The sequence below is a fragment of the Manacus candei genome, unplaced genomic scaffold (genome assembly GCF_025592945.1).
Source record: "Manacus candei isolate 608988 ecotype Guabito, Panama unplaced genomic scaffold, ASM2559294v1 h1tg000056l, whole genome shotgun sequence".
In the NCBI taxonomy this organism is placed as follows: Eukaryota; Metazoa; Chordata; class Aves; order Passeriformes; family Pipridae; genus Manacus; species Manacus candei.
In genome coordinates this window covers 2637409-2652552 of record NW_026138104.1, presented here as the reverse complement: position 1 = coordinate 2652552, position 15144 = coordinate 2637409, and the positions used below count along the sequence as shown (strand labels likewise).

The 15144-nt window shown below is 35.7% G+C and overlaps 1 protein-coding gene across 1 annotated transcript in view; it reads left to right on the top strand.

Moving 5' to 3' along the window:
- Positions 1 to 1174: 1174 nt before the first annotated feature.
- ZNF804B (zinc finger protein 804B) overlaps positions 1175 to 15144 on the top strand; it is a 36609-nt gene continuing 22639 nt past the window's right edge. The window contains exons 1-2 of the mRNA XM_051802118.1: positions 1175 to 1340; positions 3053 to 3228. Of these exons, the coding sequence (XP_051658078.1) occupies positions 1175 to 1340; positions 3053 to 3228 (342 nt within the window). The remainder of the gene's footprint in view (positions 1341 to 3052; positions 3229 to 15144) is intronic.

Sequence of the window (15144 nt, the reverse complement as noted above, 5' to 3'; positions counted from 1 at the left end):
TGATCACATATGTTTTCTACAGCTGTAATTCGATAGATTTTCTTTCATGTGATCTCATTTATTGTGCCAGAACTGACCATCAGTCTATATAATACTTGTGAGATTATATTAGAAGTCTGAATGTGAAAATTCATTTGACTGTGCACAATTTACTGTAGGGCTAGAAGTTTTATGCCTTTGTAGAGAAAGAAAAATCCATGACCTTTCTAAAATATGTGATGTAGCATTCAATTTCCCTGCATCTGATCGATAAGCAAGCAGGAAATTATATCTTTTGCCATGGTAGACAAGCATAATTAAGCAATAAGGCAATGGAGGTAGTTGTGATTATCTTAGGATGCACCTGGGAGCTGCCTTGTTGCTATTTTAAAACATCTTTATGTGAAGGGAACTGTATTAATTTCTGCTGAGAAAGATAAAGTTGGCAGTTTGGAATGCTCATGAGCAGCAGTTTCAGTTGTGCTTCACAGAGAGTGAAGCACACAGAGTGTTCACCTCAAACAATTAGTCTTCTCTTTCAGCAGAAGTAAAGATGGAGCAGGTTGTAAACATTTAATTGACAGCTGAGACCCAGGGAAAAGAACACTCCCCAAAAAGAAACAATTATTGTCTCACTGGCTTCCAGTGAGTGCAAAACTTACATTTTTACCAGTTTAGAATGAAAATATGTTGCCCTGAACATTTGACTTTCAGGGAAGACATATCTGCATAATTAATACTATTGCATCCACATTCTAATTTATGCATTTTAATTATATCAAAGGCCTGGTGAATAATTAATGCTAGCAAAACAATGGGTCGGAAGCATAAGCTGAAAAGTATCACTTTTTAATAGACTTTGTAAATTTAAATAACTAATGTAAATTTAAATAACTAATGAAGGCTATTTAACTATTTGATTGCGAGAATATTTCTTCCTGATACAATCAAATATTAACTACAATAATTGAGCAGTCTCTCAAATGGAGAAATGTTAGCTCAAGCTTGTTGTTTTCACAACTGGCCAGTCTGAGTATACCACACTGCACTAACCCATCTGAGCCATATGCTTCCAAGAGATTTATTTGGATATTTGTCCTGTGGGAGGTACTGGCATGTCATTGGCATCATTTATAAGATGTAAATAAAATCATTTATAAGATGTAAATAAAATAAGATCAAAATTCCAGGCACAATGTTCCTTTTCGACCTCCTGTCTTCAAGTAGCTCAGTTCATGCAAGTTTCATGGGGAGATTTAGAAATGAATATAAAGAAATAAATTTAGAATTTATTACCTCTGAGTTCAGCAACCTAAGAATTAAGGATGTAGGCCAGGTTAGTAATTCAGAGCCTTGCAGTGGTCAGTGGAGAGAGATAGAACCTCTGGAGAATTTCATCTCATCCTAAAATGGATTTTTGAAATAGATGGGATTAATAACCCTTTGGCAATGTATAGCATTTTTCTATTTCTTACAGAGGAAGCTTAGGACACTGCCTTCTACCATACACCTAGCTTCTAGACAGCCTCGTTTAGATGAAGTTAATCTCACTAGCGACGGCAGCTTCTAAAACTATGGTGTAGAAAGATCTAATTATATCAATGTGAGGTTGTAAAGACCAGGGCAGAGCAGGACTCACAGTACCGAGCTATGAAATGTTTGGCGTGTCATATTGACAACCATCATCCCAGCTCTGTGGCCAAGTCTCAGACTCGAAACACATTGTCACTCATTAAGAAAGTCCTTCCCCTCTGAAGGGCCCAAAATATATATTTGTGTTGATCTGCCATGTCCAAATAGTTGCCTACACCTTGCTGTGGTCCCTGATGTGCTAAGAACAGACTGTCCCAGATGTGCAGTATGTCCTGGGTTTGGTGTACTCTGAGTTTGTCATGCAAAGGGTGGTGAAAGCAGATAGACAGCAGACAACACTGACTGTATAGAGTGGGAAGTCTGGTAGCAGAAAGTACCAATTTCTTTGGGTGAGTAAAATGATACAGCAAATGATGAATTACTGCAAACCCTGGCAATATATTACATACACTCAGGTAATATCAACTTGTCAATATGAATATAAAATAAATAGCTTCTACCAAATTTTTTTTCTCATTTTCCACATCAGAAGCTTGCTCTTTAGCTCTAGTGTAAAATGTTTAAGGAAGTGTCATAATAGTACCAATATAATGAAAGACTTGTAAAAGAAATAAGGTTGACAAAGACTGCTGCCAATTTTGCCTATCAGGTCCTTTATTTATAAATTGCATTAGTTTGAGCTCAGTAACTTTTGGCTCCTATGTTTTAAGTTTTCTCTTTCTGCCTATTATTATGTGTTGAAATGAAAGTATTTGACTCACTTGAGTCGCTGGGGAGATATGGAGGGTGTCTATGTAGAAACTAATTGTGTTTTCCCTGTTTTCAACTGTGTTTTCCTGAGCCTGGATGTAAGCTAGTGCTCTTGTCAGTGGTTGTGGTCTGCGTCAGACAGGTGACAGTTACTTTCATTTTGGATGGGCTGGATGGTGTGTCCCCTCATGCAGATGTTGGGAAAGGAAAGGAAGGCATGTAAAAGGCTCTTGCAGAGGTGGCTCTGCTCCAGGGAAATCTCAGAGAGCCACAGCAATCTGCTGCCTGGGCTGGCTGAATATTTCATAGAGAATAGAAAGCAGAACACAAAAGAAAGTCTGCCTTAGCAGACAGCTTATTTCTTCTGAGCAATAGTACCTAAGGAGCACACACATGTTCATTCAACCTGGGACTGATGTAAAGATTAACAGACTAACCCTGGTTGTTTAATTGTTCTTGACTGCTCAGCTTTCCTGCCCAGGATCTAGGCAATATCCTGATGGTATTCCTCTGCTTCCCATTCCTCTCTACTTTTCTTACTGCAGTACCTACAGCAAGTAGTAAGAATAATTCCTCAAAAAACACAATTATTTTATTAAATTCAATTTAAGACCAAAGCCTTCTAAGTGTGTACAGGATGGACCTTGGTGTTCTAGCCATCCTAGTCAGTCTAGTGTTTTTAGTGTAGATGATAAAAAAAGTTGCTGAAGCTTGAGATCATAATCTCTAGTGAAAGGTCTCCATTTGCTTCTGCCTTTGCAGGACTATGCTGAGAAGGAGAAAGCTGCAGCCAAGGCTCTGGAGGATGTGAAGGCTAACTTCTACTGTGAACTATGTGACAAACAGTACCACAAACACCAGGAATTTGACAACCACATCAATTCTTATGACCATGCTCACAAACAGGTAAACCTGACAAATATCTCTGCATGTTACAGCGGTCTGTCTTCCTTCCTCATTGATTATGGGGGGTTTCTAAATTCACTCAAGTAGAAGACAATTCATCATTTGATATTTTCACCTTTAACATGCTACTTTCCATTAAAATAAAATGGGAAATAGTCATTGTTTTAGTCTTCACCATAATTTCTTTTAAGCCACTCTGACTGAAAGACCTCCATCCACAATTTTAAATACATGCTTAATACCACTATCCACAATTAATTTGATATATTTAAATGTGGAATTACTTATAAACCAGAGAAGGGGGGAAAGACCACTTCCATGAATAGCCAGTTCTCTCTTTTTTATGCAGAAGGTGTATCACTATGCTGTTTCAAACTGGTTGTGCTGTTTCAAGGGCAGAAAAGGGGGGGGTTGGTTTTTGTTAGTTTGTTTGTTTGTTCGTTTGTTCGTTTGTTCGTTTGTTTATTTGTTTAAAAAAAGCCTATATTTCTGAAGTTAAAATCTGCGTCTCATAATGTTTCACAGGGTGAAATACATTTTCCCTTGCATGCAGAACATGATATAAAATAATCCCTACTCTTGGACAAGATGTTGGATTCTTGGGAAAAGATAATAGATACTAACTTTTTGTCATTAATTTTGTGTAATTTTGTCAGGCCTTTATGTGGTAGGTATATATTATTCATATGTGCTTATTATCCTTCTTTCCTATATCCTAGTTTTCCTCCATTTTTAGCAAAATCCGTATTTCAGTTGATAATATGTAAGGAAAATGCAATTAATTCATATCAGGACTTCAGAATTTGAAGAAAATGGTTTGCAAAGCTCAGGAATTAACATTTCTGAACCTCTGATGTGACAGATCCTATCTGCTAACCTAACATGTTAATAGCATGTAACTGAATTCCACAGTGTATCTTTCTGTTCTATATTTCTTCTTGTGTTTTCATTACACAGTTCAAGTGCTCAGGTATTGTGCACATTCAAATTAGTGTCTTCTGTTGATCACACTTTTGGTTGCACAGGGGGCAGGAAGTACCTTACAAATATGTGAAGCAGCTAGAAGTTGCAGGTGTTTCTGACAGAGGATTGGAAATAATAATGTTGAGTAAAATAAGCAGTGCTAAAGAAAAAGCTCTTCACTCTACCTGTAAGCGGTCTTATCATCTTCTGCAGTATCACAGAGGATGTAAATCACCCTGGAATTTTCCATATGCATCTATCACAGCACTTCATTAACAAACTGCCTAAACTCTGCCCATCCATCCTGCTGAATTCGAGCAGCCCAGAATCAGCTGCCCAGGGGTAATATTGGGACATTTCTGTTCCATCACTCCCAAACTGGAGTTATGCATTTATGTGTTAAATCAAAAGCAATTCCTCACATCACCATTCCACTAATTAATCCGTAAAAATGTCTATAATAATACAAACCAAATGCTTTTCCAGATCCTAAACATGTTACTCTAATCCCTATAAATCTCCATTTGCTACACAAATGATTTTTTCACCCTTCAGCTGTTTTTTAAGTCATTAGAAATACATCTAGACTCAAATGGAGTCACTTGTGCCCTCCCCTCTTCACACACTCCCTGTGCAAAGAGCAGTTTATGCTAAATCCAACAGACTGCTTCGTGCACCATCTATGATTGCCTTGTTGGGCAAGGGAGGTTTGGGCAGGTTTCTGTTATAAAAGGGAGTGTTTAAGCAATAAAACTCTTCTTAGTTTTCAGATAAATTTAGTGCTTTAAAAGCTGCCAGGTATAGCACTGGAAACTAAGAGTCTGCAAGAAATGCACGACACATAGAGAATATCAACCAGCAGTCCAAGTTCACCCCATCCTGCCCTTTCAGATGTAGTTCAGAAGCTCAGTTAGTGCAGGATTAGCTAGCTACCCTCCTGATGTGACAGGGTAATTCAGTCTCTTCTCCCTTCTCACTTCTTGACTGCTCATCCAAGTCTGGAAACAGCATTAGTTTGCCTCTAGGAATAGTGTGGGTGTACCCTTTTCTCTGCCTTTTATAGTCAGTCACAGAAAAGCCTTTACTCTTCATACTTTTATCAGAGTAATCTTCAAAGAAAACAATTTAATTTATGGTTTTCTGTGATTTTAGCTAGCTTGGTTTCAAAATGTTTGTTCTGGGAGGTACAGTAGCCACTAGAAGATCTTTCTCTGAAGGTATGTCTCTGGGCATATATTACCCAGCAGTAATGAGGGTAGCTTTAGTAGTCTGCACGCATATGTTCTAAATATCATTCTTCTAATGGAGATTAAATTAAAATGAGAGACTCTTTACATCTCAGTAACAATATGATGTAGTCCCCCCATGTGATTTTTCATTTAAATGTTTCAACTTCAAAACAATGTTTAAAGAAGATAGAAAGGCAGAAAAAAAGATATTGCATGGAGTACTTAGACATAAGTCTTTTTGTTTGTCTTCCAGAGAAAACAGATTTTATTAAAGAATTATGGCTTTAATCTCCAAATATGGTTTTATAAAATTATATTTATGATCAATTTTCTTATCAATTATTTCATCCAGTTGTTTCAGTAGGAAGTCCTGAGTTCTGGACCAAGCAGTTGGCGTACCAGCCACTGCCTTCCCCGTCCTCAGAGGCTGCAAAATGTTATGATGACAATATGGCCTTGTTTGCATAAGTGGTTTTTCTGCTATTTTTCTGTGTTAGATATTATTCTAAAGCAGTACACTCAGACTGACTTTACCTCTCTCTCTTCATGCTACATACCTTCGTACTTACGGTTATAAAAATACAACGTATGTATGTGTACATATACACATATACCTGCATAAAATTGTGACAGATCATCAAAAATCAATACCTATGTCCTCATTATCTTCTGTAACACTGTAATGACCCTGGACAATTCTAATACTATTTATATATTTTTGAGTAAAAGTGTCTGAGTATTAAGTAATTCTTATTTCTTTTGGTTGTCTTGTCAGCGTCTTTCTTGACACACTAGTCTATAAGAATTTTTCATTGGTATTACCTGCTATTGGAAATTCATTTCTTTCAGTGCAGGACTGGATAAAATGAACTCGGAAAATCTCTCTGAGTGAAAGGCTGTACTCCCATCCATCTTTGCCTGAGCTCTCTGTTAAACCTGATACTTAACAAGGCTGGGGCAGGAGTATGGGAGTCCTGGGACACCCTACTGCCCTGTGCATACATGTCTCATCGGCCCAGCACATACCAACTAACCCACTTGAAATCACAGTTTTTTGTCTCTGCATTTTTTTCTTATGACTTTATAAAGCCCTGTGCAGCAGTCACAGGGAGTAACACTGAAAAATCTGTGGTATCTCTCATCAAGCATCAAGGTGAACAATGCTTTCTATCACTTGCTCACCGTATTCTCTGCAACAAAAGTTAACTGCATCAGAACTGAGTACCTTGGTGCTGTCAAAGCTATCTCAACACTGAAAAGTATGAGGGTCCTGGTGCAAATTCATTCAAAAGTGATTAAGATATAGATAACCAAGATATAATATATGTGGAAGTATGCTGCATGCTAAGCTGACAATAATGTGTAAGTATAGTTTTTTTAACAGGGTTTTTAAGTCATACACATCTTTAAAAGGGAGCTTAACTTGAGCAGAGGTGTCTATTTGGTTGACATTATTAAATGGAATCTTTTAATAACTCCAGGTCATGCATTACATTCATCCATTCAGTTGACATCAAAGTAGTTCGAGCTTTCAATTTTTTGTATAAATAATCCTTAGCAATCAGCAAGGCTTTTAGATGTCAGCAAATGAGAAAATCACAAATCTGTACTGCAATATAATAATCGTGATGATAATAATAATAAAAATAATAGAAATAAGCAGCAAAGAAAAACAAGACTGTATTGCCATCTTGGGGTTTCTGACAACAAAACAAGTCTTAGTTTTGTTGTCTAAATACATCACATTATCTCATGTGATAAAAAACAAAACAAAACAACAACAAAAAACCAAAACCAACAACCAAAAAACCCCAAACCAAACAAATGAAAACAAAAAACAAACAAACAAACAAACCCACAAAAAACCTCCCCACAACATAAATTTTAGTGTTCTTGATGCAGGCAGCACTGTGTAAGTAGGTGAACAGAACTTTCAGCCTACTCTATTTTGCATGCACATACCTGTATTTTAGTATTTATATCCATACATTTGGATATATTTCTGGAATGAGAGTCTGATTTAGTGTGTACAGCTGTGGGCACTTACTGTTAAGCCTTTATGGTGCTTGTGGATTTAAACTCTAATTCAGGCAGAGATTTAGCTCCTGTTAAACATCAAAGCTAGCAAACATACTTGCATTTTAGCTAACGTTGCTGCTACCAGAAAATGTGCTGATAAGTTAACATAGAGAAAGCTTCAGGAATAAGTGTAATGCTGAGATCTTGTTTGTTCATCTTGAGGGTGGTTTTTTTCCAGCAACTCCATGTTTATTGGATGAAAATGAAGTCATGACTTTTGGCTCTAAGGTAAACCTCTATTGCCCAAACAATTTTCATATGGAGGAAAGGAAATTGGTCTGGCAATATCTGAGGGATTTCACCTTAGGATCTGGGAAATTAGGCAAACACACCAAGAAACCTTCTTCTGGATGAAGTAACATAAGAATCAAACAGAAAGTACTATACCAGCTTGAAGATTCCTCACTATGTGTGGTTATTTGATCTCTACTTTTTTCCATAAATACATAAGTGGACCCACTGTCCCTCTTTTACTACCATGTGGACAAGGCTGAGGTCCTTCCCTGTAGGCCCTGCTTCTGCACTTTTGCATCAAGACACTGGCCTTTAAAAAGGGTCTGCTTTTTTAATGCCCAGTTTTGCACGTGGGGTCTGTACTCTCTACAGCTTTCTCAGAAAATAATCTAAGTGGCCAAAGACCTCAGAATTTCTTGCTCTCAGTAAGAGGTGCGGTCTTCAGTCATCAGCATTCTGCTCCTGTAACTCACAAAAATCACCTTAGCTTAATGCTTGTTAAGAAATACATGTATATTTGTAACAAAACTTTCACATTCCTCACACCCTCAGGAAGATTAAAAGCAAAAGAAAAGGAATCAAACAGCAGATACAGTAATATGATGTTAGATTCCCTCAAATGGCTGGTTTATAAGTGGACTTCAACTGATACAGGAATTTTGTATGTGTGGTAGTTATTTTTTAGATACCAATGGATTGCTATGCTCAAAAGCAACTATCATATCCACAGATTTTTATCTGGGTGTGATTTGGAGGGTGTAAAATTAGGTCCAGTCCTGAGAACAATGGTGACCTTTCTAAGAGGTATGCCTATAAGCAGTCCCACAAAAATAAATAAATAAAATTATTCAAATGCATAAAATGAAGGATGCTCATATGTTTTACAAGAGAAGGGGCTTAGAGATGAAAGTTATTATTATTTATTTTTCCCATTTTCAGAACATTTACCATACGTATTTCTAACCAGATTAAACGCGCCTGACACATACATCAAAATATTCCCATTATGATTTGATACAGTCAACAGTTTCTCAGATTTTTTCCACAAATTATTCTTTAATTTCAGTGAACTGCTTGTTTATTTTTTACTTTAGGCAAATTTATTACCAGTTTATATTTTAACTATACCCATTAGACAATTATTTAGAATGATCATCTGTGCCAGTATACCATTTGTCAGACACTTCTGCTTCATCACAATATTTATTTTCTCTTGAATTTGGGGAGTTTTGATGCTGAGGAGTTCTTAACTGTTATTTTATTCATTATTCTACCATATATTTATCAATTCAATTTTCTCTTCTCTTTCCTTTTAAGCACATCTTTCTCTTCCCTTGGAAATAGTATACTCTTTACATTTCTGGCATAAGTCTTGGGGTTTTTTTTAAGGTGAAGACCAAAGCTGAAAACAAAGAATTCGTTGCTATAGTCTATCCTATTGTTTCAGTGTCTTTTTGCTTTAAAGACACACTGTTCTCTTGCTCACTGTGAAATCAGTGATTTTCTTATTGTTGCTTATGCCTATGACATTTATTACATTTTCTAATATCTGTAATAGTTTCACACTTTCTTAGCTTTTTATTATACATTGATTTTTCAGTGTGTGTTCTTGTTCATATTCCCAAAAATTACTTCCACTCTGACTGTTACTGTTCCCAAAGAGCAAGTTTTTGATAATTTCTTGCTGAATAGTTACCCTTTTCTCACACTGCCTATTCCATAATTAACTTTAAAAGTTTTTCTCACTCTTTCAGAGTTTGTTCATGTGAATTGACTCCTTTTATTTATCCTTTTTGTTTCTAAATTAGTTTTGATTACAAACTAGTTTACCCCATGATTTCTACTGGATTGTTAGATACAGAACTAACTGTGACGCATATAATTAAGGTTTCCAAACACTTTGTATTTTAAGAACAAGTTTTCTGTGGCTTCCAGCAATTGGGCTGAAATTTTCTTTATGGATCACCAGCTTTAATGACAGTAAAAATACATAGTATTTGCAAAGTAAAGAATAAAGAAGTGATAAGGCATTGGAATCAATGCTGTTCAGGCAGCCTACTCTGATACTTTCATACATCTACCCTTTAATAAAATCATTAATCTCAGGTTTCATGTTGTTTCACTGAGGAAAACTCCCTGGCCCAGTATTGAAGATGGACTGTAGTTCAGAAATTAACCCATTTTGTGTAGGGGAGGAAGCTGTTGGCTGCAAAAGAACTGATGATGTGAAATGAGGGGTAAACAAGGAGAAGAGGTGGGTTTAGGAAGCACTTATGGGAAGAGGTGTAATGGACAGAAACAGCAAGAACTGAAAGGCATGGAAGTATCACTCAGAAATAAGAAGACAAGAAAGGGAGAAAAAGGGGTTATAAGAGGAAGGACCTGGAGAAATAAGGGGAACACAGTAGGAAATTCTCAATGTCAGCCATTTATAGCCACCAGTGTCTGTCATTGCATTTAGAGCCAAGAATCTGAGTGAATAGACCACAAGTTTAATTCTGTTAACAAGAATACCACAAATATTATGTTGGCACACAATGTTGTATTGAAAATAATACAAAGGACTTGCACAACATACAAATGACTGAGGTCTGAAAAAAACCCCAAAGAATGGAATATGTAATGCTGTTGTTCATCTTGTACCACTTCTAGATAATATAAGACCAAAATTTTCTTGTCCTGAATGCTTCTTTCTGTTATTTAGGCAGAGAGAAATCCTGCTTTTCTTAAAACATATTTGCATCACAGCTGTTGTGCTTCAGAGCACCTGCAATCCGGCATTTTTTAAACGCTGAAGTTGATTGTTCAGGGAAACAATCAGATCGTGTCACATCACAGAAATTCATGTAAATAGAGGTAAACGTAAAGCAACACAAGATGACATCAGCATTTAAGCAAAGCAATGGTGCACAACATACTCACAAAAGCAGGATATAAGCAACAGGATAATTCTGTGGCTTCACTTACTAGAACATTTATTTTGCCAGTTTGAAATTACCTTAAAGTGAATGTTTGCTTTCTAATATTATGCAATATTTTCTTAAATTTTATGAGGGAAGGCTTGTATTTATGGGTCTGCTACACAGAAATGCTTCAATTGCGCACTAGAGCAAGTGCATGTACTACAGTAGCTCTAGTACAACAGAAGTAGTATTATCAAATACCACTGAGCACACTACAGTGATTAGGAGTGACTCAAGGTAACAGATCCCAAAGAAATGTCACCAGAAACAATTCTTTATTTTAAACTTACCAATCTGTGCAGATCAGTGCGCTTTATAAACACCTGCTAAACCTGCTGCCCTGACAATGCTTTGCTGCTTTCTTATTACTCAAGGATAGAGTAAATAAATTGGCAATATTCATCCTTTTTAAATTACACATTACTTAGAATAATGAGATTCATCATTAGCTGTCAAAAAAAAAAAATCTTGCAAATAATGCAGAGCCTCTTTTAAATTTCTTGTCTTGATAAGCTAAATTTTTAAATGCTAGATGCTATGGAATTACATTTGGTATTCTTTAGAACGAATGCTAATCAACATGTAAATTAGCAATTTAACCCTCTTTAATTTGGAAAAAGCCCATGGGACACCTAATTCATAGTTGTTAATGATGGTCCAATGACTGCAGAATATTTCTTAAGCATTTAATTACATAAGGAATTACAGAAGTGTATCAGATTTTGGCATTTATGACATATAATGTCAGTTAGAGGGAGTGCTTTTCATTAATGCTTGTGTTATTGTTCTTTCCATTCTTCTCAGAGGTTACACTTTTTAATTACTAAAGTTTTAAAAGTAATTTTTCAAGCAGGAGGAATGGTTGATGCAGTGCAATGGATGTCTTATTCAAATAAGCAAGGAATCAGAAGGATTAGATTTGTAACAAAAAAAAAAAGATGATGCCAAACCACAGGCAAATATGAAATTCTGCCTTTAAATTCCTCACCCAGATCATGAAGAAACATATTCTTCTTTAATTATATTTAGACAAAAGGTGCAGTTAATCTGGCAGAAACTCAGCATCTCTGGTTTTCCATTGTTTCAAACTTTGCTTCTGTTTCAAAAATGGACAAGGAAGAAAAAATCCCAAACCCAAATTAATTGAAACATTTTCTTATGACTGATTTAACATGGCAATGATAATTGAAATCCCAAAAAAATTTTGAAACAAAAGACTTTCTGAAACATTCCATTCAAATAAAAAAATGGTTTTGAACCAGTCATAATTCTATTTCCTACTGCACAAAAAGTTATTAAAACCAACATATTCCTCTTTGGTTCTGCGTTCTGAGATGCTAATACATGCAGTACATGAGATATTACCTAAATAAATGAGATAGGTATGTAGAACCTAAATATTTACATTTAGATTATTATTATTCCCTATTAACCTTTAGGGCAGTCAGGCTGGAGTTGTGCCTGTGTTGTTTAATGAACAAGATAAATTATATTGGACATTGTTGTCCTTTTTAAAATCTCTGTATTCAGGTGCCTTTTCCACTTTTTAAATGCCAGTTATAAGAACAGAAGAAGCAGAATAAACAGCACGTTTTATACCTACTTCTGTGCAAAATGTTACCATTCATGCAAAACCATCCGTTTACTATGAACTAGTAAGAACTGGGCAAGACTGAACACAGATTTACATTATATTTCATGTGCCAGCTTCACACGACTGGCAAATATTATGTAATGTTGTTTATAGGCCACATTTGGTTGGGATCTTTTTGTTAAATCTGTAGATCTGGAATACTTGGTGTCATTTTAAGGTCAGGTTCTCCAAATTTTACCTCACATAGTGAGGTGATAGGGACAAAGCAATGCTAGATGCTATGATTGCTTTTATGTCTGTTCACAAGTACTTTAATTCGTATTTCTGGAATTACTTTTACAATAAACTATTATTAAGCCAGATTAAGGAACCCGTTCCGCAGGTTATGAAACATCTGTACATATTTTACCTTGGGCAACTCTGTGACATAATCAGCTTTTTGGAAATACAGCAATTAGCTGTGTTAGCAAAACGTTGTCCCCTGAAATATTCAGAGAAAAATTACATTTCACTTGGCTTCTGCATAACTTTTGAACAGTGCTCTCTTGCTCATATCTTTCCCTCGTCTGGAAAAATAATAATTCTTCTGATACCACTGACATCCACGAAGTGTATCTGGCACAATAGGCATCTGTCCAGAATCTGCATCTATTATGGTTCTCAGCTTGTTTTCATTTTTTACTGTCTGCACCTTCAAAACAGTAATTAATATGCAAGAATGTAGCTGAGCAATTGATTCCTGTGGAGCTTTAAGTCAAAGCTAATCAGCTATGTTTGTGTTGGAGGGAGCATACAATGTGCCTTGTATGTCTTTAAGGGGCATTCATAGCACAAACAAATATTTAAAAGCAAAACAAAAACATATCTGTGCCTCACCAGGACAGCAATAAAAATGGTGAGATTACTCATTTATTACCCTTACTTATTTAAATGCATTAATTAGCATCTCTTAACATATCTCTAAGGGAAAACTAAAGGAGGTAAGCCAGATCAATTATCATTTCACAGTTCTTACAATTTTATAATAATTAGGCTCCACCAGAAGCCGTTAAAAAGATGAGGTCACTTTATCTTCTCAAATTAAATTGCAAGGGAATATCTAGAGAAGTGTAGAGGACATGCATGTGAATACCAAACAAACATACTAAGACAAGTGATGGGACAGTAAAAAAAAAATGTTTCTTGCATAAAACAGAAACAAAAAACCCCCAAAGCAACAAACAAACAAAAACAAACCTCCCAAAAAAACTAAACACTCATTCACTCATTTATCAGGAAATGTTGCTTTTAGAGCAGAATGGTTCCTCAGGAATGTAAGAAGATCAAAACTGTTTTTATTCAGAAGTTTTACTCATTTAGTTTCAATCCAGTTGAAATGGTTCATAAAGACTGAAATACTTCCCTTCAACAGTGTTACAAAAAGAGCTTTTCAAAATTTCTTGCAAATTATTTAAAAATATCTTTTTAATATTAATTGTAATGTAAGCATACATTATGTTTACTATTCTTGAGATACAGAAATTATGAAAATATTAACTTTAAAGCATTAGGTTGTGTTCCTATTTAGATGCATTGACATCAAGCCACTTGAAATTTTCATTTCTTAAAGAAGTTTTCAGAATTTTACTCCTCCCACTAAGGTCGAAAAAATCAAGAAACTCCAATTGTCAAAGTTAATTGCAGAGCAGAAATTCTAGACTTTTAAGTGTGTAAGTATAGGGGAATTGATAGAAACCCACTGCAACCCTGTAGCATACCTTATGCTTGTAGTTAGCATTTCTCAGCTTGTTTTCAGCTCTTAGCATGTTGATGGATTTTGAGCGCCGCTTCCTTCAAAACAGGCACCTAAATACTCATGTTTAAAAGTCACATTCCACTGCTATGTATTTACACTTCCCATTTAGGATCTGTGGTATTCAGCAAGGCACTAAACCATACCTAGCTGAAGCAAAAAACCTATGGCTTTTATTCTGAACCTGCCTTGAATCTCTAGTCTTAGATTGGATTGTGTGAATAACAAATCATAATTAATTGATAAATTCTAAGGTAAAGTAATATCATGTTTAGGAGCAAAACAATGCAATTTATTAAATCACATAAGTTCCCCAGGGAAGTGCTTACAGCACCAAACCTGACAAAGTTCAAGAAGTGTTTGGACAGTGCTCTCGGGTACATGGCTTGACTCTTGGGGATGGTCCTGTGCAGGGCCAGGAGTTGAACTTGATGATCCTTGCGGGTCCCTTCTGACTCAGAATATTCTGTGATTCTTTGATTGTTACCAATATTTGCATACAAGATTATTGCCTGAAAGGTTAAATGTAATTTTCACCTTTCAAAAGGAATCCAGAATATTCAGATTAATCTCGTCTTCAGAGCAAAATTCATTCTTCTCATCAGCTTGTAATGACCATCCTTTCTGCGTTCTGCATTACTTTTATATCATTTGAGCCTGAGTTACATGCAACATTCAACTCATTGACATAATCTTGGCTCTCAGTAGCCTGTGTCAGATTATGATTTCCTTCCCATTTTGAATTTAGCACAGGATAATGTCCCTTTGCTTGGTTAAAAAAAATAAATTAAAATTCTGGCCTTCAATTTGAAAATAATGATAAATTGCAACAGTACACATATAAAACAGCTAGTCATAGCCTAAAAAATGTGAACATAAAACATGTGAGAAGTGTACAGTAATTGCTATAGCAATTTTCTGTTATTTCTAGGAAATGAACAGAATTTTCTCTTATGTAATTCCTTTTTTGTTTTTGCACAAGGTACCCTTAAAAGCTAAACCAATAGTACATTGAAAAACAACGGATTTTTTTTCACAAAATTAAAATTATAACATATGATC